General features: G+C 38.4%; 2 protein-coding genes across 2 annotated transcripts in view; both read left to right on the top strand.

Moving 5' to 3' along the window:
• LOC149180037 (KIN17-like protein) overlaps positions 1–15,698 on the top strand; it is a 34,001-nt gene extending 18,303 nt beyond the window's left edge. The window contains exon 2 of the mRNA XM_089415869.1: positions 15,602–15,698. The gene's annotated coding sequence lies outside the window, so the exon portion shown is untranslated. The remainder of the gene's footprint in view (positions 1–15,601) is intronic.
• LOC149180038 (uncharacterized) lies at positions 2,661–9,529 on the top strand. The gene is made up of 2 exons (XM_089415870.1): positions 2,661–8,774; positions 8,903–9,529. Exon 1 carries the CDS (start codon positions 7,829–7,831, stop codon positions 8,402–8,404), a length of 576 nt encoding a protein of 191 aa, XP_089271996.1. The 5' UTR covers positions 2,661–7,828; the 3' UTR covers positions 8,405–8,774; positions 8,903–9,529.
• Positions 15,699–26,636: the final 10,938 nt, after the last annotated feature.

Consider the following 26,636-nt stretch of genomic DNA (forward strand, 5'->3'; position numbering starts at 1 on the left):
CACATGAAAGCCTCATCCTTCTTCTTCAAGAAGTATATCCAGGTTTTGCGAGAGAAGTCATCAGTAAATGTCATATAGTAAGAACATCCCCCCAGGGATGTTACAGGCAACATACCGGAAAGATCAGAATGGATCAGTTGCAATATCTCAGATGTCTTTGTGACACTTGAGGGGAAAGGTCCCCTTGTATGTTTTCCTTCAGCACAGCCCTTACATACACCTTTATGATTATATCTGGGAGATCATGATCATGCTGCTCTTTACATCATTATGTAGTCTTATTACATCATGCTTCTATACATATATATGATGATGATTAATGTGATCCCTGTCACTGAGATCATTGATGTCACATCTCTTCTGCACCTTGTTGCACGAAGATCATTACCCGGAGATCACAGGAATGCAAGATCATGATTCATGTCTAGTTTTATCCAGTGTTGCACACATCGCGATCGGGATTTAATCGGCGCCGGGAAAAAAGCGGAAAAAATCGGGAAAAAATCGGAAAAAAGCGGGAAAAAATCGTTTGGCACAAATTGAAAAAAAATTGAAAAAAAATGAATATTTTTGTGCCAAACGATTTTTTCCCGCTTTTTTCCGATTTTTTCCCGATTTTTCCGATTTTTTCCCGATTTTTCCGATTTTTTCCCGCTTTTTTCCGATTTTTTCAAAAAATCGCGATTTTTTCGATAAAAATCGCTATAAAAAAAAGGGGCGATTTTTTCGATAAAAATCGCGCTTTGAATCGGCAAAATTAAAAAATCGCGATTTTACGATTTTATCGCGATGTGTGCAACACTGGTTTTATCAGGACCTCGACTATGATATTTGTTACTGCTCTTCATAACACATCAGGACTGCATTATGTTATATTTGAATACTGTGACAGCGAGTAAGACTCCCATCACAAGTATGCTGAGAATCAACGAAATCTTCCCATTGACTGCGTTTACCTCTTTATAAGCATGCGGCTCCTCTTCCATACTGGATTGCGGTTATGATAGCAGCTTCTTCATTGACTGCGTGGGTATATATATATTTCTATGAATGTCCAACGTCAGCGTATATATAATGCCCAGCGTATCCACCTCTTGCATGAAGATCCTTTTATCATTTAAACTCCATGGGAGAAGCTATCACCAGTATTTGATCACCACCTTCCAGGAGAAATTCTCCATTCATCGTAAGTCTGTCAACGCCCATATTGAGGTTAAGACTACCGACAATCAACCAACAAGCATTACGTTTAACTGACTAAAGAAACCTGTGGTAAATAGAGAGAACTGGACAAAAGCCCGTATCAGTCATCTGGAGAAGCCTCAAGGTCTGCACAAAAGCAGTATTCGGCACGACGTGCATCTTTGCTCGGGATAAAGAGATGATAAGCTTGGAATCTGATGCAAACCCACCATCCCTCCCTCCATTAACAAGATAGGGTTTCAGTTGTAGATCCAAGAACAGTCGATGGCACGCGAAAGCCACTCCGGTGCCTATCGCACCCATCAAATCCTGGATCGACATTCTAGATGCTACAGCGGAGGTAAGTTATAGTCGATCAGTGTTGCCTTTTAACAATGGCCAGTGCTCTGTTACATTTAAACTGTTCGTCGCACGCGAAAGCCACTCCGGTGCCTATCGTACCCATCAAATCCTGTGCGTGAACAGAACTGTGTTTATCCTTGGCGTGAATCAAGATTGCGTGTATCCTTTGTGTGAACAGGAGTGCGTATAAGATTTGCGTTTTATCCATTGCGTGAATCCTTTGTGTGAACAGGACTGCATGTATCCTTTGCCACGCTGTTACCAACAACGTTGTATTACAGCGGTTCCACTTCCATGTTGGACTGCGGTTATGACTACAGCTTCATGACCTGTGCTCTGCGTATAAGTGTCTTAATGACCAGCGTATTAGGATTCCATAACTGTGCATATATATGTCTGCGTATATGGCTGCGTGGGTGTCTTCATTGCATAACTGTGCGTATATAACTGTCGTATATAACTGTGCGTATATATATCTGTGCGTATATAGTTCATTGTTGGCTCAGCGTATAGGGTATTTGCTGCGGTTCCATACATAGACTGCATATATATGTTTCCATGTATAACCATGCTACCAGAGTGTACAACGTGCAACAACGTGTACATAGCTTCAGTTACTGCGTTGAGATCCTTTATGACTGCGGCTGGGTCTCCATTAGGCCAGCGTATCTTTTGGTTCTCTCCTTCCAAAAACCCAGACGTGGAGAGGAGATTACCTCAAGGATACATTTTCTTCGATGATGATTGCTATAGATAGAGTTTGTCTTCACCTCAGCTCTGATACCATGTAAAGTTTTGTAGATGTTCTATGCTAAGAGCAATTTCACTTTTCTCACAGCAATCATACAAGTAGATAAGCAAAATGCAGATAGAACATATAAGCAGATCTTACAGAAGACAAATCAGAAACAAGAAAAATGAATGTGTTTGTTTCGGCGGTCAACAGGATGTTTCAACCAGCAAAGTCTCCTTTGGTCAGCCAGCCCAGCATGTGTCACAACAACCCTCCTGGTAGCTCGTACTTTTAGGATGAGAGAGGAAGATGTGAGTTGAGTTATGTTCAAATTCTCTCCAACTTTTCCTGTATATATATCCATCAATGAGGGTGTGTGACACATCTGTTGGGCATGTGAGCCTACATTACAAAACTGGCTGACCTTGCACATATAATTTATTAAGAATAATAAATTCAAAATATAAGTTCTGCTCATCGGATTAAGACTATTTTTATATGGATTTTACACCTCTCAGAAAGAGGAATCCAACAAAAATATTAGCCTCTTAATCTGAGCATCAGAACATGGAGTTTGGACCTAGTTGTCCAATTTTAACAAACATGATGCAGAAGAAAGTCTGGAAGACCAGGCAATTTAAGCCTGATTGTGCCAAGCCCTGATGGCTTGAGTTTTGATTTGTCTGCAAAGTATACTGCTCCATCAACATTGTCAGTAAATTCTTCAAAAAAATCTCTTCTAAAAGTCATGTGGCAAGTTGCTCCTGAATCAAGCAACCAATCATTTTTCCAAGAAGCAAGTGAAGCATTAAATAAGCCTTCATTTACTCCAATATTACAGTGGGCCACAATATAGTGAGCGGGTTCAGGTGCTTTACCTTTGTCTTTGTCATTAGTTTTACCTTTGGGTTGATTTCTTGCCTTCTCAATTCTGTCCCAAGGCAACTTGCATGTGGATGCATCATGTGATCCATCTCTTTTGCAGCGTATGCAGTGCAAATATGACTTCTCTCCTTGAGAGTGGCTGCCCCCCCTCCCTCTGAAATTTCTTCCTCTTCCTCTTCGACCACCTCTTCCTCTAGAAGAATCTTGAGCAAGATTCTTTTCTCTATGAGCAAGGCATATAACCTCTTCAGAAGACTCAGGAGCTGTCTACTTGTCAAAAGCTTTCTTTCTTTCAACAAATTTTTTCACAAGGGAGTCAAAGGTAATATCTTTGAGGTTTCCATTTGCTTGTAATGACTCAAGATAATTTGAGTAAGTGGGAGGATGAAGTGCCTTGAGAAAAGCTATCAGAGTAATATCCAGTTCAACATTAGTGACTTTGATATCATGCATTATAGATTTTACTTTTGATGCAAGAGCAAGAGGATCATTATTTTGTAATTCAAGGGTGAAGAGTTTAATCATGAGTTGAACAACTTCAAGTGCAGATTGTGAGTCATAGAGTTCCTTCAGTTTTTGTAAGGCTTCGAAAGCATTTGAAAATGGTGAAATATGGCGACTCACCTCTTCATTTACTAATGCTGCAATCAATGCATAAGCCTTGCTGTTTTTATTTTCCCAAATGACGAATTCCTTGTTTGAGGTAGGCTATTTTGGCTCTTTGTCTCTGTCTCCAACACACACTCCTTTTCACAACTTATTAAAAATGAGAGTGTGTTTGATTTTCCAAGACCATTCAGGATAATTCTCCTTCCCATTGAGAACCACTCCCACAATAGATATTAATGAATGCATTGTAAAATTTGTGTACTGTGGAAAAAAAAATACTTTTGCTGCAATATTTTACTCCTAAAAAAAATTTGATTCTGATATATGAAGACAGAGGTATTATGTGGGGAAGGTGTATTCTGATATAACCTGCTTCGCCTCCACTGGGCTTGGAAAAAAAAACAACGGGAAAACAAATAGAAGCACTAGTATGATGTATAATAGAGTACCGTTAGCCACGAGACCAATTTTTGTACAAAAAATGTAAACAGACGAGCCACAGGACAATGAACGAAATAACAAAACCCGTTTAAAGTAACGGAGCCTACGAAACACCATCATATTACATCTCCAGGTATATTATATGAAAATATGGCTCTTCGAAGAACATGTCTCTTGATTACGCAATGGCCTCTGTTGTTGCGTTCTTGGCCATGTGACTGTGTATTCTCGGATGGCGCAGAGAAGGCAGCACTAAAAAAGGCTGAATAGTGGGAATGACTTGGCCTCTAATCCTTTTGTTGCTCTGTTTGGACAATGTTATACTGGAGCGGATTCACATATGCCAAGGGTCAAGGTATGGATTGTGTCTGGAGGAGGGCCGTTCGTGGAGTCGTATGGGAGCAGCATTCAAAACTGGGAGGCCTTTAAACCAGAGCTGGTTGATATATCACAGTTACAATACCATATATATCGCAGTTACGATACCATATATATTGGGTATGGCAATCGGTGGGGAGAGCGCAGAAAAGGCTGAGTGTTTTGTATGCAGGTATCGAGCAGCAACAAGAGCAGTGTAGCAGAGAAGGCAGCGCTACAGAAACGTTCAAGTCAATGAATAAACTATCAGACCAGTGGAAGCGTTAACGTCAGAGTTGCCTGGTTTAGCCAGAATGGCAGATCTGATGAGTAGAAGAGCCCGAACAAAGAGGAGTTACAAAGGTGTATGCAGAACGCCTAAACCTAGAGACCTGAGCTCTGATACCATGTCAGACCAGGAGGTAACTCCTCAAATCAAATCATGTTATTCTTTCGGGTTGTTCATTATTATATACAAGAGGGAGTGACTATTCAGTTCATCTCCCGATGACTCTCCATCTTCTCTATTATTTATTTACACTAATTATAGTTGTTCACCCAATCCCTATGATTAGGTGTCAACAGAAAAAAATGATTCTTAAAACAATTTTGTAAATACAAATAGAAAGGGAGATAGGCCTGTATTCTTTAAAATCAGTAGGACCATTTAATTTAGGAATCAAAGTAATAAAAGTAGTATTATAAGCAGCCAAAATCTCTTGATTACTCTACCACCTTCTGGAGTTCCTCCTCCAAAACCTTATAGAACCCAAGAAAAAATTCCACGGGCCACTCATTAGACCTTGGGCTTTTATCCTTTTGGAAAGAATGTGAAACCTCTTGGAGCTTTTTCATAGAAATATTTTCCATCCAAGTTTTCATGTCTTCCTCGGATACAAAACTTGGGAAAAATGTGGCCATTCTGACCACCCCAACTATATATACCATATTATCTTCCTTAAATAGATCTAGAAAATGATTCACCCCACTTTAGCCAAGTCTCTAAAATTTGACAACTTAGAACCATTAGGTCCCTGCAATTCCCAACTAGTATTTACACTTTTGCAATGGTTTGCAAAGTCGTGAATTTTTTGTGTTATCATCTCCTTTTCCTGGACATAGAGCTCTACTCTTGAGTCTCCAAAACAACTTCCTTCCTTTCCAGCAAGGATCTTTTCTTTTCTTTCCATTTCACAATGATTTGAAATCAATGCTAAAAGCTTCATTTAAAAAAATCCATTAATTTATATTCTTGTAACTAGCTTCTCAATTTCTTGCAGTTGCATTCAAAATTGGCTTAATTAGCTAAAAATCATTATTTAGTGACTGAAATTAAAGTCAGAATTGAAATAACATAGGCAATAGTCAGCAAATTGATAACAGAGTTCACCTATATGGACTACATCTTCAGTTCCACCTCAATTGACAAACTGATCCATTCAAAAGGATGTAAAGTACATCAATTCACCTCTTTACATCAGTTAATAGCAGTGTTGACAGTATCGCCGATATTCGCAAATATCGCGATATTTTCGGGAAGACGAGATATTGCAGAGCAAATATCGCGATATTTCCTCTCCCTGAAAATATTGCGATATTTCCGAAATATCGGTGATATCTCGGGAAAATATCGCGCTACGACGCAAAATATCGCCCAGGCACAGAAAAAAATTGCCGCCACGGCTAGAAAAGGCCGATTTTGTTTTTTGTTTTTTTCATTCATTTTCATTTTTGATTGCTAGAGAAGGAAGGGGAGAGCTATGTGCTTGCTGCCAAGGAGGATTTGAGTATTGAATAGCCATTATCGTCACCAACAACGAAGATTTTGTTGATATAAGATTGAAGAACAGTGAAACAATTTCATTTCTTCCATTAACAGGTATGTTCAAATAAAGCCCTATGTTAATGAATTTTTTGATAGTTTTAGGATTATCCTTGCTTGCCTATTTGCTTACAAACATTTTGCTTGTTTTTTTTTCCCATTTGCTATGATTTCATGTCCATGAGCAAATGCAAGGGTTTTCTCCATATTTGGACAACAAACCCCATTTTTTTTTAACTTTCAAATGCACCCTCTTATTGTCATTTATGGTTTCTCATTGAATTCACATTGCAAATAATGTAGCAAAACAATTATTTTGTAAAATGAAGTGGTTATTACTTATTAATTCCAAATATTTTTTTTTGGTGCCCTAGGTTTGAGTTAGCTCACTACAAAATTCAAATATGCCAAAAGCCTTGGACCCATTTTGGGAGTATGGGGAGCCTGATGGTTGGACAAATCGGGCATATCTTACATGCAAATTGTGTGGGACTAGGATGACAGGAGGGGTTACACGATTGAAATACCATCTGGCTAGACTCATTGGACATGATGTTGGGATTTGTACAGTTTCTAGTCCGGAGCTTATACAAAAAGCTCCTGAGGCAATTGATGAAAAAGACAGAAAGAAACAACGCTGAACGTGCAGGTAGATATTTCAGGATATCTTCTCCTGATTTTGATGTTGAGGGTAGTGGGAGGGGCTCCACAGCATCACCTACTATTGCTAGTGTGAGGTCATCATTTTTTGTTCCACGAACAGGACATGGATCACAACCTGGCATAAAATCACTTGTTAAAAAAAAGGTGAAGCAAGAAGCAGATAGAGTCATGGGGAGGTGTCTTTTCTGGAGCGACTTACCTCTTAGCATCACCAAAACCAATCCATTTTGGCAGCCAATGTGTGATGCTATTGCTGTTGTGGGCCCAGGGTACAAAAGTGCTACATATGAGGAGTTGCGGGGGTCAATTCTTCAAGCAAAAAAGCAAGACATCAACTCTAGATTGGCGGAGTTGAAAAAAACATGGGAAGTTACTAGATGCACAATGATGTCTGATGGTTGGACAGATAGGAAGGGTAGGACCCTTCTAAATTTCTTGGTACATTGTCCTAAAGGTACCATGTTTATTAAATTAGTGGATGCATCAGAACATATCAAAGATGCAACAATGATATGTGAGTTGTTAGATGGGTTCATTCGGGAGATTGGTGTGCAGAATGTGGTGCAAGTCATAACAGACAATGCAACTAATTATGTGTCTGTCGGCAAGATGCTTATGGAGAGGCATCACACATTGTTCTGGACTTTGTGTGCAACACATTGTCTCGATTTGCTGCTTGAGGATATGGGGAAACTCTCCTTCATCAAGGAAGTGGTTGATATGGCTAGGAGCGTCTCCAAGTTTATTATAACCATGCTTTTGTTCTTAGCCTCATGAGGAAGTTCACTAGAAACAAGGAGTTGCAGCGTCCTGCAAGCACATGTTTTGCCACAAACTTTATTACTCTTCAGTCTTTGCTTCGATGTCAGTTCGAATTGAAGCAAATGTTTGTGTCTGATGACTGGCGTAATTGTAGATACAACAGGAGACAGGACGGGAAAGCCATTGCAAAAATGGTGTACTCTGAGATGTTTTGGCGTGGAGTAGAAGAAGCATGCTTAGTTAGTGAACCTATAGTAAAGGTTCTCAGATTGGTAGATGGGGAGAAGCCTGCAATGGCTTATTTGTATGAGGCCATGGATAGGGCGAAGGAGGCCATTCGTTCTTATTATGCAGACAAGGGTTTCGCTGGCCTTGATAGGCATATGATGTTATGGGATGTGATTGATAGTCGGTGGATAAGGATGCTTTATCAACCCATTCATGCAGCAACACTCTTCCTCAACCCCGCATTTTCATACAAATGCAGCTTTGATTTTGATGGCAAGGTGATGGAAGGGCTCTATTCTTGTATTCATAGGATAGTTCTTGATCCTGAGCCTCGTAGCAAAATCAATCGCGAGATATAGTTTTATCGGGATTGTGTTGGCCTATTTGGCTCTGATGATGCTATTAGGGAAAGGACCCTCGTCATGCCACGTAAGTGACAAGTCATCACTCATTAGAAATTAGAATTTTCAATCTAGAATTTTCTTACTTATAATTCTATTTTTTTTAAATTCAATTAGGTAACTTTTATTTGAAAGTTTAATTATGTTTTAAGTTTTTGAATTTTTTATTTCTTTACTTTGTTGTATATATTTGGTGGCGAAGCTATCGCGCAAGGGCACCAAATTTGCAGAAATTGGCCATAGGAATCTTGAGTCAAACATGTATTTCTTCAAGGTGTGAGCGCAATTGGAGTGTATTTGAGAAAATACATGCAAAAAAGCGCAACAGGTATAACTTTGAGCTCTAGCCTTCAGTTGAGCAATTACACTTATTGTAATTTTTAATTTTTAATTTATGACCTTCAAGTGTCAAGAGTCAAGAGTCAAGACTCATTAGTTTTTTTGACACTCTTACAGGTTGGAGTTCGCACGCCTCAATGATTTAGTGTATGTGCATTACAACATCCGACTTCGAGTGAGGCAAATAGAAGCACCAATGGATCCAGATGCCATTTCCTTAGACAATATTAATATATTGTCTCAGTGGAGGGTGGAGTCTGAGGAGCCCATCTTGGAGGAGTCACCTTCATGGTTAGAGCCAAATGATCCATTAGAACAGGGGAAGCAAGAGGAGGAGGACTCAGAGGAGGAGCAACACCCGAAGGAGGACATTGTGGAAGCATCAACATCAACACCATCTGTTATAGATATAGGAGAGCACAATTCCATACCTAGCACTCATTATTTGACATTAGGTGCAGGGGCAGGGCCAGGGCCTTCTACTACTAGGGGCAGGCTTGGCAAACAGCCCATCATGTTTTCCCGTAAAAGGGGGAGAGAGCAGTGATTTCAGATAGATAGCTGCTAGTTTTATTTGTTTTGCTACATATAACTCATGATGATGAGATACTTTTATATATGTGATGTTATTTTGTATTGGTTCTCCACATTTGAGTCCTTGATTGGACAATTATCAGGGATCAGCAGGATTTGGTATCGCCTTTGATGTATCATTTCTATTTGACATCATATATATCAGTGCTTTCTTCATATTTATGTGCCAATGTGTTTATTTCATGTTGTTATTGCTTTATATGTTTAAAAATCTGAAAAAAATGAATATATTATGCATTTTTTATGCTTGCCGATATTTATTGCCGATAAGATGTTTTCTGGACCCTCGCCGATATTTTGCCGATACTCATATTTTCAACACTGGTTAATAAACTTCAATATGCAAAAACTCAACTCCTTCACATGCAATGCAAAGGGAATAAATGAGTTTTCACTAGTCTACACAAAGCTTCACAATGGATTTGAAGGTTGGGATATGCAAAGAGAGCAAGAGAGTGGCCTTCCACACAAAAGTCTGTGATTTGTCCAAATCAGATTTGCAAGGTGGCGCTATACCCAACAATTCCATGAAGGAATTGGATGGATATGCCATGAACGCTACAGAGGTAGCATGCAAAATGTTACAGATCCCCTTAGTGGTCAAAGCACCAACTCCACAAGCAACAACGAGCTGCTATAAATAATGGCTTGAGGATCAAGCCAATCCATCACTTTTCCATTGCGCATTATTACCCTAGCTACATCATTGTGATGGCTGTTTGGCCAAATCCTTCACCTAGAGTTTGTATGAAATTATCTTATCTCCCCACCATAAGTGGTTGTCTCGTCTCCGTTATATCGTTTCCAAAGCACTGTCCTCCAGATGCAAATACAAGCCAAGCTGTATACTGATTTTTGAATCGATCTAAGGTGCTGTAATCTGAGCAAAAGAAAACACAGATCATTGAGGCACATGGGTGACATGCGAAGCAATGTCTTGTTTGCGTGGTTGGCATGGATGCTTCCAAAGACCAAATGAACCTATTCTATGGCACTTTGTGATTGGATCAATTGGAGGATCCTTCTGGATCACAAACCCTCAATTTAGCCTCCTCATTTGAGAATCTTGCAGGGTCTTGGAAATATAGTTCCTCTAACTCAACTTATACACAAAATGAAACCCAAACCCTTACAGAGAGCAGAAACATGGTGAATCATTGCATAAATGCACTCATTGAATCTATAAATAATAGTGGCAGACAAAATTCCATGACAAATCTGTTGCGTTTACAAACACAAGGAGGGTCATTAGCTACATAGGAAGAATTTCCTACCTATAATGTAGATGGATGATGCAACAAAGACGACATATTGCAACAACCAGTCTCCACATTGTTGGTTTCGCCACAACTGCTATTCCAAACTGATGCAATTGCTGAGTGAGATGCATGGTAAGCCAAGAAAGATCGTTGCAAAGATGCCCTTATTGGTCTCAGTTTCTGCAATTTTTCCACAACTACCCTTCCAGACAACTGCTAATTGCTTACTGAGATAGATGACCTAAAAAAAGAGGAAACAGAAAAAAGAGGGTTGAACATTGTTTGGGAGAGTACCCTATCGAAGAGAACACAAGCACTGAACAGGGTCGAGGGTGAAGATTCGATGCAGATAGAGAGGAGAGTTGTTTAGAATATTCGAAGCTATTGGTCCTTTGAGCAATATTCTCATGCCCTGGAACCTGGATCGAGGGTCACTGGGTTGTAGGAAAAACAATATTTCAGTGCAAGCCAATCTACGGTTGGGTGGAGAAGCTTAGTCCCAGACTTAGTTCCAATCAACTAAGTCTATAATCTGATAAGTATCTACCCCTTGACCTCTATATTACAAATCTCTGATATTTTAATGTACTATCTCCTAAATGTTTCAACAAGATACATAAGCAAATGCTTCACTGGGTCTTCATAACTATCATACTATGGATAGGGATGTGATGACTTCCATAATATCGTTGTTGAGTTAAAAAATATTGGAATACGTGTTGTTCATGTAGGCATTCTAACTCAATATCTGAATACCCCTTTGAATCAGAGTTGGTTTACACATATGAATGCTTGATTCGCCTTCAATGACAACAACCAGAGTCATTACTTTATTTTCCAATCTATCGATGTCACCAAATTCATCAACATCAAGTATTAACTCAGATATCTATGTTTCTTTATGGGGTGAATTGCAGTTAGTTTCGAGACACCAGGTGACAGTATTGTACAGTATTACCTATGTGCGTTCATTTCAACCTGTACATTGACCCAGCCAACATTTATTCTTGGGCTTACGCAAACCTTCTAACTCTGCACTTCCTGGGGATACCATTGGAGCATACAAAACGATAACCCAATATTCGGGTGCCAACATTATTGTTAAAACATAAAACATAGTTTCAAATTTTGTAATGCATGCTAAAAATGGTTAGACAGTTGGCATGAATTCCTGATTGCGCAATCACTTTAAGGCTGTTGCTACAAGCATCCCACCTTTTGTTCTGAGTTCACTAGATTTTGGGAGATGGTTAGTTTACTGAAATATGATTTTCTCTTGATTTCCAAATTGTTGTTGTTCACTGAGATCTCCCAAGGACATGTCAGGCCGAAGAGGTAAACATTTTATTAAAATTGCTTGAAGTTGTTTGGGTAGGATTCTTGATAACATTACTCAGAACAAAATTGTGGTGTCGTGTAACATGCAGTCTTTGATGATTTAATTATGTCATTTGAATTTTCATTCAAGAGCTTACAGAAATCCTTTGTCAGGATAGACACAGTGATGAATTGTGTCCTTAATTTCTGAGGGTGTCCTCACAAGTTTATTATTTAGTTCCTTGGGCATTTGCAAATTGTTTTCCTATCTGCACTTCATTAAGGGTGCTACTATGTTGGGTATGGCCTCAGCCATTTACAACAATGGTTTAGAAGTTAGCGGCGAATGCCATAAATTTTACTTTCTGTGTTTGTTTACATTTCATCTAGTGGTTTGGATTTGGTGAGAAGTGCTTGAGCTGGGCTTTTACTTTTCAAAACAGTTTCTGACATTCTATTTGAGCTTGAATTCTGGATAATTAGATTCTTCAATTTCTTCTTGTAAACACCAATCTGGCAAGCATTCCCTGTGGATCTCACAAGTCCTTCAATGGACCTCTCAAACTTCTTTCATGGAAAGAGATGAAGTGCCTCAGAGTGCCTCTGTGAAAATCGAGTGTTTAATCCTTTGCAATGCCTCTAAAACAATTGATAAAGGAAGGAGTCTTTTACAAATCATCCTGATCCTTTACATATTGTTTATAAAGGGTTGAGTGCTTATCTTCATTTCTTTCCTAAAGTACAAGTGTTGAATATCCATCTTTATTTCTCAACATGGTATTAGAGCTCTCATGGCCTGTAAGGGCATGATAGCACCATGGTACATGTCCATGGAAGGTGAGGTGTGATGACTCCTTCATAGTAGTCTAGGCAATAGTGCAAGATGATTGTGTTGAAATGATGGTGCTTGTATGAGCATGAAGTAAATGAAAAAGTTGCTCTACACCCTTTTGAAGTCATAGTGGCAAAGAGAATGTTATATATATCTCTTAATTTCTCATTGGTTTAAGATGAAAATGCTTTTTAATATATTTTGGAGAATTTGTCATCGTATGTTGAATGTGTGCATATGGCGAAAAAGAAGTTAATAATCTCTTGGTTGAGCTTTTCACAATGGTTGTTTTTCTTAATGAGGAAAGGAAAGCAATGCTTCATATCGAGGGCTTTTGAAATTAATTAGAGTGTTTCATGTAGATCTAGATTTAGATCTTATATTTAAATGTATTTTCCTTCAAATTGATTCAATAATAACATTCTATCAAATGATCTGGCTTTGTGACACACTTCTGTGCTTGTACTTGGTTATGTGGTCATATCTCAGAATGAGAAGAGAAAATTACAGATTTAATTCTCTTCACCTTTTTGCAATAATGCAAAAGCACTTGTTGCTGGTGTGTGTTGAGACTCTATAAAATGTTGTTTGTTTATGAAACATTCAGCTATAAATAGTACACCCAAATACATGTCTTTCTTTCCAATTGTCTGTAACATATTGCCTTCATAAGTTGCATTGTTAAGTAGTTGAACCTCAAATTTGACTTGATCTATAAACCCTTCATTGCCACTTTCTTTGTGCTGATTAGGATGATATTTCAAATTCTATGCTGGTTTTTCTTCTCTTTCCTTATGGACAACTCTCATCTTCTCCTGTAGTTTCCTGCTATCTATTTGATCAACTTTAGTAAACATCTAGAATAAAGCCAGTGAAGCCATTGGGAGCTAGTTGATATAGTCTTCAAACAACTTGCTTCTAGACAGTACGGGAAAGATTGTTGTTGAGTATATCATTATTCTCGTTGATAGACCTACTTTTTCATGTCACCTACATGATATTAGATAGAGGTATTACTCACTCTAGGGCCACAGGTGTTGAACAAGCATGAAAGAGCGTCAATCATGCTAGTGTTATTTTTCAAGAATAATTTTACTTCAATTTGTTGGTGTTTATTTTAGGGAAAAAATTTACTTCAATTCATGTTCTTGAAGTAAATAACTAGCTAATTGTTATTAAGGTGATGCACAGTTATTGGAAGTAATCGTGAATTTCATGTCTCCTTCAAAATGAATTCACTTAAGCTAATTTATCTTGCAAATAAACTTTAAAGTTGTCAAGAACACAAAGACAATCAATGCAATATCCCCCCTCCTTCTTTCTTTAGTTGAATGTTGAAATCATGAGACAGATTTATTCTAAACACTAATAATTTTAAATCAAGAGTATATCCATCACCGTGAAGATGAGTGCAAGTTGTTTAGCTATAAGCTCAAGCCTCTCAAAGCTGGAAATAGTTAAATGTAGCAAATATTTTCTCCACATTGAGTGGAATCTTGGAAAGAAGCACTTCACCCTTTTGTTGTTGTATTCCACATGTAGATAATATATAGTTAAAGAATCATACAAGAAAAGGCTTCAACAATTTTTACATGTTTAGGATCTAGTCTACTCAATTGTTAGATATAGCATCAGGGAGTGGGTGAATTGAAGCTCTATAATACTCAAAAGTTGAACTAATGGAGAATTTTATTGACATGGACTTAGAAATGTGACTTCCACAAAAGTGATTGCCCTTATTAAGGGATGGGTAGTTCTAGGTGCCCTTGGGGAATTATAACCTAGTGTTACAAGATGGTAGTGGCAATGCAAATGCATCACAGTTGATTGTGGATCATCTTGAGAAGGCTTTAGCAACAGTGGAAAGACTCTATGATGTGGGAAACATAATTCCCCATGGATCCCAAGAAGAAGAAAACTATGTTTTAGCAAGATTCAAACCTTACACTTACAATTCTTGGTTCAACACCTCCAGGGTTCCGCAGGTAGGTGAGACTTCAAATGAAATTTGTGTATGGTATTCCTTCAATTTATTTTATCTATACCATTGTTCTCCATCTTTCGACTGCTCCTAAAGATGCGTGAAGGGTTCACTTGAAGTACAAAAAAATCTCCATTGAAATCCAAATTAACACAAACAATATTCTCAGTTGTAGAAATATGTATTTTAATATTCATTTTTCTTCAAATAAAATTGAGAACTATTGTGAAAGGTAAGTATTATTACTACAATGACCTTGTTCACTTTCAAAAGGAGCATAGGATAACATTATATTATCTACCAAAACAAAAGAGAATGGAAGAGGAGGAAGTTGTTAGTAAGAAACAATTTCTTTATATATATGGCATTTGTCATGGTAGGTTGATCAATTACTTAAGTCGAAAAGGAAAGTATAGATAGGTTTCTCTAGCTATGCATGATTTTGTGGTCTTTATGCTATAATGGAACAAGTCAATCAAATCTTTCAGTGGTGTACTCAAATGAGAGTTTTTACAATTTGGATTTGTGAGTTTGGGTTACTTTCCAACTATGGCTTGATCCAATCATGCAAAGGAGATAAAACTGAGTTGTAGAGAAGTTGAAGTTGGATTTTGTTTTGTAACTTTTGCAATAGCAATCTTTCAATGCATGCTAACTTGGAATGGCCTATAGGATTTGAATGCATTCTGCTCCTTATGAATATGAGATGCATACTAATGAGGTTGCATGTACCAAGGTAACATGTAGAGTCCACTTGGCAAATATGACCATTGGTATGTATATTTGTTTTTCTATTCTTCATTTATGAACTAATAGTTGACTGTGTGTGGTAGCACATGGGAGGAATAGAAGACTTGAAGGCTCAACTAAGGGAATTGGAACTGAGCTCAAGGTCTACAAGGTAGAGATAAAGAAAATTGTGAGGCAATAGTAAGAACCAGCATATTGGAACGAGGAACTGCAGGATGACTTGTAGGAATTGGCATGCCAGGTTCAACCCTTGGAGAAGGGAAGCAATGGTGGCAAAAAAAGACCCTGTGAGTCTGAGAAGGAAAGAATACCTATTTGGGGTTCGTCTTATGGGGAAGAGCACCTAAAACGAGACTATCCCCAGAAGCTAAAAAGGAAGGGAAACAAATTTTGTTATATATGTATATTGATGGTTGGTGGTTGACAATATCATAAGTGTTGGACTCAGGACATGGAGTCAAATTTTGGACTACTTGTTGATTTTGTTATGCTATTCCTTTAAACTTTAAGCTTGTGATTAGTTGTTTAATGATTGTTGAATAAGCATGGACATGCTTTTTTATTGCAGTTCTTTTATGATTGTGATTATAGATTTTATTTTCCTTTTGCGATGTTGCTTTTATTGTTTCCTCATGCATTGCCTATTGATTTTTCTAACCATTAATGACATACTTGGGGGGTCTTGAAGTAAGTTCGCTGAGGTGGAAGGGAAGCCACTGATTCTCGAGAAAGGGGTAACACATGAATCACATACTGAATATGAACATGATAACAAGTACAATGAAAACATGATTGGTTGGAAAAATTGACGCATGACAACAATGTGACAACCAAGTAGGCTGGTTGAGTCCATGGAAATGATGGACAATAAAAGGGAGCTCTCTTAAACCTAACCTTATTGCACATGTGCTTATGCATTAAATACATGATTATGTTGTTGCATATATATATGAAATTGCCAATTTTGTCTAACAGGGTTGTCAGGGGCCATTCGAATGGAAATATGACCACCCATGGATAACACATATTGATGAAAATGAAGGAATTCCTATTGATTTATGAGAACATGACCCTTACATTTTACCCATGCAAAGATTATGAATGGGGAACAACAAAAGAGGCAATATGGCCTAGTTCACATAAATAGAGACAGTGCGGTATTTGGATTCTATGTTAGAATGTGTAATGTGTATGTGTGCATGTATTGTACATGTGTATATGTATATGTTATATTGTGCCATGTGTATGTGTATTGTGTTATGTGTATGCGACATTGTGTTCTGTGTATGTTATGTTGTGTGACTTGTTTGGGGATAGGCAGGTATGGCACTGTCTGGGCTTGTGTGCTATTTATTGCTCTCGGGTGCAGGTGGAATAAACCTCTAGATTCCCAATATTTTTGTCGATAGAAGACTACTTGGTTTGGTAGTGCCCATAGTCGTGAATGGGCTTATATATATGATCATCATTGGGTGGAGGTATAAGCCTCTTGAATCCCTTGACGATTCAGGGTGGAGGTGAGCCTCTGGATTCGGTAGTTGCTTTGGCAACCGATCCAGCGTGATTATGGGGTGGGTACCTGTTAAAATTGGAAACTAGGGCCAAATTCCACCTTGGGACAACTCATTTGACGGAGATGATGATTGCGTTGAATTCCTCTTTTCGAGAGGTCCAAGATTGATATAAAGATCATCTCATTCGGACAAATAGAAGTGTGATTTTGAATTTATGACCACACATGTGCAAATTGTTCAGGTCGGCCTCAGCTTAATGTAGGCTCAAGAAGCCCAATGGATGTGTCTCTTCACCCACAATGAAGTTTATAAATATAAGAGACCTCACACCTCATTTGGACATCCATCACTCACACAGTGTTCTCTCTCTCTTCATCAGATTGGTTTGTACAGCTTGGGCAACCCCTCTCTCTCTCTCTCTCACACGTGTGTCACAGAGGACGGTTTTCTGGGTAGAAAATTACAAGCCGAATTTCAGACTTCAGGATCAGCATTGACCGAGGAGATTTTGACCTGTTTTGATTGGGGTTTTGAGGGTAGAATTTTGGTTTCTTTAGGCCGCATTGATTGACACAGAAATCAAGGATTTTGGAGTTGTTTTGTTAATCAAGATTGTCAATGATGTCAATATGGCATTCTTGGGATGGCAAATATTCTTGTGATGCATATTATGATGATGTCCTTGCTCATGATGACAAGTCCCTCTTGTTTGATAAGGATACCAATAATGAAGATGTCAAGTTATTAATGATGCCATTATGATGTCAAGCCACTAAGAAGATGTCTCGTCCTAGATGCTTGAACTAACCATGAAGACACCATAACCTCATGTGTCCTTGTTCTTGATGAAGAAGCCCTATAAATCATGATGATGTTCTTACTCTTGATGAAGAAGCCTAGACCTTGGATGATGTCCTTACCCTTGATATTGAAGGACTATACATGAATGACCACACTTGATTATGTCATACGTGATAGCACTTGATGACATGGACAATGATTGGAAACATGACATGAAGGACTTGGAAATCACTTAATGGCAAGACATGACATGAAGGACTTGGAAATCTCCTAATGGAAAATTAATAAATGTTGCACTATGGTTGGTGACATATCACTGCACTATTATTGGATACATGATGCTACACTATCATGATGACATGAATGCTAAATACACTATCATGATGGCAGATACACTATCATGGTGACATGAATGACTTACATGATGACAAAGCACTTGGGGACACACTAATAACCTCTTGTTGTCCTAATCATCAAGCCCTAGTGATCTATTGTTGTCCTAATCATTTTCTGCACTAAATATTCTGAACAATCATAAAGAAAATTAATTTATGTCATCTTGAAGACATATTTCATATTGACTCCTTGACTATCTTGTAGAGGACTCTTTCCTCTTTCTAATGGGCCCTCACTTGCCTCCTAACTCCTAGTAGTCTAAGAGAAATTATTTTTTTTAGTTAATATATCCTATTTTTTAAAGCTAGCCGACCCACACTCAGTCTGTCATGTCGGCCTCCTTCCATAAGACATGTCCATTCATCTTAACATCAAACCGGTATTAATATGAGTTCGGACACCTCATTTTAGCACTCAATTTCGGTGAAGAGCATGTGAAAAACACAGAATAGCGAAGAGAGGAGGACTTAAGAGCTGTTGTTTAGGTTATTCCTTCTCAAAGTCAGACAACAAATTATTTTGGCAGCCATCTGTGGTAATAAAGACCTCGGACCTACAGAAATCTCTTCAGATCTGTGTGGCTTGGAATTGCATAACCATGGAGGATTGTTTAAGGGTCAAGAGGCCTAGTATAAGGCCCTCTCTTCTAGCCGCAGAAGCAACATTACGTGAAGCAGTGTGAACTGTGCAGAAATTTGGATTACAATCCTAAATTGCAGATTGTTTTTGTGGAGATTTTGGAGTTGCTGTACGGTGGTGTAGCTATAGGAAAGAAGGCCATGCTGCTACAACCTATTAGGATTGTGGAAATTGACCTCGAGATTGAAATCCTTGTGGGCTATCTTCGAATCTTTTCTTGAAGACACCTTGAAGGATTCTTTGAAGTGTTGTGGAGACTTGAGCTAAAGATATTTGGGACAGTCATCTTGAGCATACTTGAAGGCTAATATGAAGACTAATCTATGGTGAAACTGAAGTTGAAGAAGGAAGTCCCGAAGCAACCTCTTGAAGAACATTGAAGCAATTTGATCTTGAAGAGTATCTTGGGACAATTTATTATAGACAACTTTTTGGGACAGTTCTCAAAAGATTTGGTGTGCAGACCTATTAAGAAGCAGCTCTTGAAGCCTTACTTGAGATAGACTTGTATCTTGACTCGTTGATTGTAGAAGACACCTTGTTGAAATAGTCTTGCTGGAGAGCAGATTCGAAGCCTTGTAGAACCAATATTGAAAAATTGAATAGTGAAGAATCTTGAAAAACATCTTGGAGTACCTTGAAGACATATTGAATATTTGTGGAGATCATTGGAGACCGTGATGTCATCATGAGGTGACTTGGAGAATTGGGTTGGGTATGATGAAGAGTAGTGGTGACACTTTCTAAGAGAACAAGGTTGTCATTGATGATGTAACGTGGGGACCAAAGTGAAGACTAACCAAAGACTGACAGGGCTCGTTGAAGAAGACATTGGGAGCCGTGAAGTATAACCAAATACATATTGACGAAGTGAAGCTGAGGGTTGGAGCCTCGAAAAGACAAGGTTGGTGCCTTGGAGGATAGGGTCGGAGCCCTAGAGGATCAGAGTCCTCAAGAAACCAGGTTGGAGCCTGAACCAGATATAGAGTTGGAGCCCTTGAAGTTGGTGCCTCAAAATTGACAAGGTTGGAGCCCTTGAGGTTGGTGCCTCAAAATTGACAAGGTTGGAGCTTTGGAAGTCCAAGTCGGTGCTTGGCAAATACAGGTTGGACCCTGGGATATTGAAGATTGGTGTCTTCATCTAGGCTTGGAGCCCTACATATATTGTACTTGATTTATTGAATAAATTAATAATATCATTTATTCTTATTGTTCATTTTGTGTTCTAAATATAAGTGATCTAATTGGTAAAAGTAACAATTGAAAAGGAAAACTGATTCACCCTCCCTCTCAATATTTCCAACAATTGGTATCAGAGCCGGTACCTTCACTCAAAGCCTAACAACTTGAAGGTTGATCATTAGAACACAAATGGTGAAGCCAAGGAAAAAAGTTTCCAATCCTTCTAAAGATGTGTCTCCCTCAACCACCGAAATTGAAGTCAATCAATTTGTGAAGGCTCCCATTGTTCAATGGAAACTTTGATATATGGGAGGCAAGAATGAGGAATTTCTTAAAGACTCAAGGCATTGAAGTCTAGAAATCCGTGATTGCTGATAGCATGATGGATGGAGGGTCCAAGGAACATAATACAAGAGCAATGAAAGCAATCTTGAATGGGCTACCTGATTCTATGAAGGCCAATTTTGAAAAATGTTCGTCAGCAAAAGGCATATGGGATAAACTTCATGATCTTCACTCAAAAGGAGCGTTGACAATGATCTCTAATCAATAAAATGATTGAAAACAAGAAGGAAATCCAGAGCCCATCAAGGAAGATGAAGAAAGGAATGATAACATCAAGGCTAAAGAAGACCTAGAAGATGAAGAGAATGAAGAAGATTTTGAAGAAGATCTCTTCACTAAACTTATGGTTGCCATAGAAGAGATTAACAATTTGAAAAACGAAAATGAGGAACTTAAGAAGAAAGCGCAAGTTGGTGACCAGGACAAGACAAGGAAGGAAGTTGACCTTGTCAAGCTTCAAGTACAAGAAAGAGATGAGGAGCTCGCCAAGATTAAGGAAGAATTTCATCAAAACAAGAGAAAGCATCATGAAGAAGTCATATCCATGACAAATCAATTGGATAAGGCAAAGAAACAGGGAGCTACCTTGTCAAGCCACCTTGAACAAAGGCACAAGAGCTTGAACAAACTTGAAGCAGAGATTGGTCAATACAAGGAAGAGGTCTCCTCCCTTAGATCTCAACTAGAAGAAGCAAGGAAACAAGCACAAGGAGCTGAGAAGGTGATGGAAGTTGATGAAGTAGAAAAGGAGAGAAACACCATGATATGCCAACTAGAAGAAAAGGATGATGACATCACCAAGTTAAAATCAGAAACCACTTCTCTTAAGGCCCAATCATGTGAAGCAACCAAGATGAAGGAAGAAATTGTCTTTCTTAAAAAGGAAGTTGACTTGTTGAATAAGAACTTGAAAAGTTCACAAACCCTAGATGACATCCTAAGTCGTCAAAGGTCTCCCCTCACTAAATCAGGGCTTGGCTATGCAGGTGAATCCTCAAGCAAGAATGATGCAAACCCTAATGCTTCAAACAATAAGGATGTGAGGAAACCTGGAAGAAATGTTGATGCTCCCAGTTCCAACAAAGGCAAGGAGAAGAGTTAAGACAACTATGGAAGAAACCCTCCTCCAAGGAGAAATGCAGATGGTGTCAAGGATGCAAGAAGCAATGGTTATCATCAAAAGATCCCAAGGCAAAAAGGCTTCAAAAGTACATCAAGGAAACCTTCTTCTCCCAGGTACCAAACTACATTTCTTGGTTATTGCTATTCTTATACAAACTTTGGGCACATGGTAAAAGATTGTAGGGCATATCACAAAGATAATTATAATGGTCCTCGTCAATCTCCAAGAAGCAATTTTGCAAGAAGAAGCCATGAATTTTTATACATGAACAATATAGAGTGCTTCAAGTGTCATAACATTGGACATATAGCACATGATTGTAACTTGACTTGGGCTCCTACACAAGCTAGAACCATGCAAGAGAAGAAAGTTACACAAGTATGGAGAAGGAAGCAAATGCAATCCGAAAATCTCTTGAACTCTCTAGCCAACAACATGTGTTGTTGACCAGGTTCTTGATAATCTAAGTATTTGATGGGGAGACTCTGCCAAAAAGGAGACCATGCATACTATTAGGGTGAACTTGTGATCATTCTTGCAAAATCTATATGTGAAAGGGCGCTATGAAACCTTTGATGAGTTACACATGAACAATCTTGAAAGATCATCTCCATTGAAGAACATGATTCTTTATGGAACATTGTTGAAGATGTCTTCCACTCGATCACAAGGATGTAATCTTTCTTGTCTAAAGCAAAAAGAAGAGCTAATGAAGGTTATGCAGGCATGGGGAGTCGGTTGATCATCTATCTCATCCATCTCCATGAAGGCATGCAAAGGCTTAGGGGGAGCAAGTTCATTGAAGCAAGAGCACCATGACAACAAGAGCAACATATCTATCATGGAGAACTATCATTGGTGAAGAAAGGAAGAAAATACGATAGAGAAACATGTCAAGAAGCAACTTAATAGGGGGAGTACTTGGGCACTCTGTTTTCAATTGATGTCAAAGGGGGACAGAATGTTGAAGGCCAAGAATATTGGCATCAATGACAAAGGGGGAGATTGTTAATCAAGGTTTTCATTGATGTCAATATGGCATTCTTGGAATGGCAAATATTCTTGTGATGCATATTATGATGATGTCCTTGCTCATGATGACAAGTCCCTCTTGTTTGATAAGGATACCAATAATGAAGATGTCAAGTTATTAATAATGTCATTATGATGTCAAGCCACTAAGAAGATGTCTTGTCCTAGATGCTTGAACTAACCATGAAGACACCATAACCTCATGTATCCTTGTTCTTGATGAAGAAGCCCTATAAATCATGATGATGTTCTTACTCTTGATGAAGAAGCCTAGAACCCGGATGATGTCCTTACCCTTGATATTGAAGGACTATACGTGAATGGCCACACTTGATTATGTCATATGTGATAGCACTTGATGAAGGTCTTGATGACATGGACAATGATTGGAGACATGACATGAAGGACTCAGAAATCACTTAATGGAAAGACATGACATGAAGGACTTGGAAATCTCCTAATGGCAAATTAATAAATGTTGCACTATGGTTGGAGACATATCACTGCACTATTATTGGATACATGATGCTACACTATCATGATGACATGAATGCTGAATACACTATCATGATGATGTCCTTGCTCATGATCCCTCTTGTTTGATAAGGATACCAATAATGAAGATGTCAAGTTATTAATGATGCCATTATGATGTCAAGCCACTAAGAAGATGTCTTGTCCTAGATGCTTGAACTAACCATGAAGACACCATAACCTCATGTATCCTTGTTCTTGATGAAGAAGCCCTATAAATCATGATGATGTTCTTACTCTTGATGAAGAAGCCTAGAACCCGAATGATGTCCTTACCCTTGATATTGAAGGACTATACATGAATGACCACACTTGATTATGTCATACATGATACAACTTGATGAAGGTCTTTATGACATGGACAATGATTGGAGACATGACATGAAGGACTTAGAAATCACTTAATGGCAAGACATGACATGAAGGACTTGGAAATCTCCTAATGGCGAATTAATAAATGTTGCAATATGGTTGGTGACGTATCACTGCACTATTATTGGATACATGATGCTACACTATCATGATGACATGAATGCTAAATACACTATCATGATGGCAAATACACTATCATGGTGACATGGATGACTTACATGATGACAAAGCACTTGGGGACACACTAATAACCTCTTGTTGTCCTAATCATCAAGGCCTAATGACCTATTGTTGTCCTAATCATTTTCTGCACTAAAAATTCCAAACAGCCATAAAGAAAATTAATTTTTGACATCTTGAAGACATCATTTCATTATGACTCCTTGACTATCTTGTAGAGGACTCTTTCCTCTTTCTAATGAGCCCTCACTTGCCTCCTAACTCCTAGTAGTCTAAGAGAAATTATTTTTCTAAGTTAATATATCCTATTTTTTAAAGCTAGCCGACCTACACTTAGTCTGTCATGTCGGCCTCCCTCCATAAGACATGTCCATTCATCTTAACGTCAAACCAGTATTAATATGAGTTCGGACACCTCATTTTAGCACTCAATTTCGATGAAGAGCATCTGAAAAACACAGAATAGCGAAGAGAGGAGGACTTAAGAGCTGTTGTTTAGGTTATTGCTTCTCAAAGTCGGACAACAAATTATTTTGGCAGCCATCTGTGGTAATAAAGACCTCAGACCTACAGAAATCTCTTCAGGTTTGTGTGGCTTGGAATTGCAGAACTGTGGAGGATTGTTTAAGGATCAAGAGGCCTAGTATAAGGCCCTCTATTCTAGTCGCAGAAGCAACATTACGTGAAGCAGTTTGAACTGTGCAGAAATTTCGATTACAATTCTATGACAAAAATTGCAGATTGTTTTTGGGGAGATTTTGGAGGTACTGTACGGTGGTGCAGTTACAGGAAAGAAGGCCATGCTGTTACAACCTATTAGGACTGTGGAAATTGACACCGGGACTGAAATCCTTGTGGGCTATCTTTGAATCTTTTCTTGAAGACACCTTGAAGGATTCTTTGGAGTGTCGTGGAGACTTGAGCTAAAGATATTTGGGACAGTGATCTTGAGCATACTTGAAGGCTAATATGAAGACTAATCTATGGTCAAACTGAAGTTGAAGAAGGAATTCTTGAAGCAACCTCTTGAAGAAAACTGAAGTAATTTGATCTTGAAGAGTATCTTGGGACAATTTATTATAGACACCTTATTGGGACAATTCTCAAAATATTTGGTGTGCAGATCTATTAAGAAGCAACTTTTGAAGCCTTACTTGAGACATACTTGTATCTTGAATTGTTGATTGTAGAAGACACCTTGTTGAAACAATGTTGCGAGAGAGCAGATTTGAAGTCTTGTAGAACCAATATTGAAAAATTGAATAGTGAAGAATCTTGAAAAACATCTTGGAGTACCTTGAAGACATATTGAATATTTGTGGAGATCATTGGAGAACATGATGTCATCATGAGGTGACTCGGAGAATTTGGTTGGGTATGATGAAGAGCAGTGGTGACACTTTCTAAGAGAACAAGGTTGTCATAACATGGAGACCAAAGTGAAGACTAAGCAAAGATTGACAGGGCTCATTGAAGAAGACATTGGGAGCCGTGAAGTATAACCAAATACATATTGATGAAGTGACGCTGAGGGTTGGATCCCTAGAGGTTGGAGCCTCAAAAAGACAAGGTTGGTGCCTTGGAGGATAGGGTCGGAGCCCTAAAGGATCAGAGTCCTCAAGAAACCAAGTTGGAGCCTGAACTAGATATAGGGTTGGATCCCTTGAGGTTGGTGCTTCAAAATTGACAAGGTTGAAGCTGGTGCTTGGAAAATACAGGTTAGAGTCTGGGAGATTAATAAATTGTACTTGATTTATTGAAGAAATTAATAAAATCATTTATTCTTATTGTTCATTCTGTGTTCTAAATATAAGTGATCTAACTAGTGAAAGTAAAAATTGAAAAGGAATATTGATTCACCCCCCTCTTAGTATTTCCAACATGTTTGACCTGTGTTGACCGCGGGCCTATTTGACCGCAAAGCTGACTACAGGTTGATTGAGTTTGACTAGACTTTTTGTGATGGTTTTGGGTTGACTTTGACCACTGCTCGAGGCCTAATTTTACTGCCTTTTTGCAAGCTTCAAAGGAGGTGTTTTACTGTTGTTTTGACTAAAGTTGACTTTCTCGTTAGAGCTGAAGTTTGATTGCAGTTTACTGTAGAATTTGACAAGGGTTGAATTGACTTTGTATTGGGATAGTCTATTTGACTTTTGTACACACTTTCTCTGTGTGTTGATTTATTGAATAATAATAAGAAGATTTGATCAAAGGGTTTTCTCCACATATGGGTTTTTCCCTGGCATCCACCAAATCTAGTGTGTTCTTGTCTTGGCTTGTCTTCTGCATGCTTTATGTTCTATTTTCATTTATTGACAATCTGATTGCTACTGGAAATAATTGGAAATTGTTATTGGGATACTAAAGAAACATTGAAGTAAATTGTGCTAAGCATAGAACGTACCATTGTTATCTAAAATTAACATGGTATCAGAGCCCAGGTGAAGACAAATCCCAAGCAAGAGTGAGAAAAGAAATTACTAAGGGAAGTTGTTGGACAAGAATTTGGAGCTAGCCTCAATGACGACTACATCATACTTCAAATCTAAGGACAAGCTTAAGGACAAATCTGACTATCATGCATGGAAGATGTCTTTGGATTTGACTTTGGAAGATAATGATGCTATGGACTATGTCAAAGGAAGAGTGGTGGAGCTTCCTTCAAATGCACTCGCCGTTGCAAAAACAAAGTACAAGAAAGGTGAGGTCAAGCTTAAGAAAATTATTGTAGATTCCATTCACAAGCCTTTGGTTGCCTATATTCCTAAAGATGATCACAGGTATGCTCAAATTCAACATAGATCATGAAGGTGTTTGTCAGGGTTGTGTAGCTGGAAAACATACAAGGGGACTATTCCCTTCAAGTGAAAGTCAAACTACCAATATTCTTCAATTGGTCCATTTTGATCTATCAGGTATGTTGTCTGTAACATATTTAGGAGGATACTTGTACTATGCAATTTTTGTGGATGACTTCTTTCACAAAACACGAATTTATTT

Source organism: Pinus tabuliformis, chromosome 3_2 (genome assembly GCF_031772625.1).
Source record: "Pinus tabuliformis cultivar Carrire ecotype Pingquan chromosome 3_2, CPIR1, whole genome shotgun sequence".
In the NCBI taxonomy this organism is placed as follows: domain Eukaryota; kingdom Viridiplantae; phylum Streptophyta; class Pinopsida; order Pinales; family Pinaceae; genus Pinus; species Pinus tabuliformis.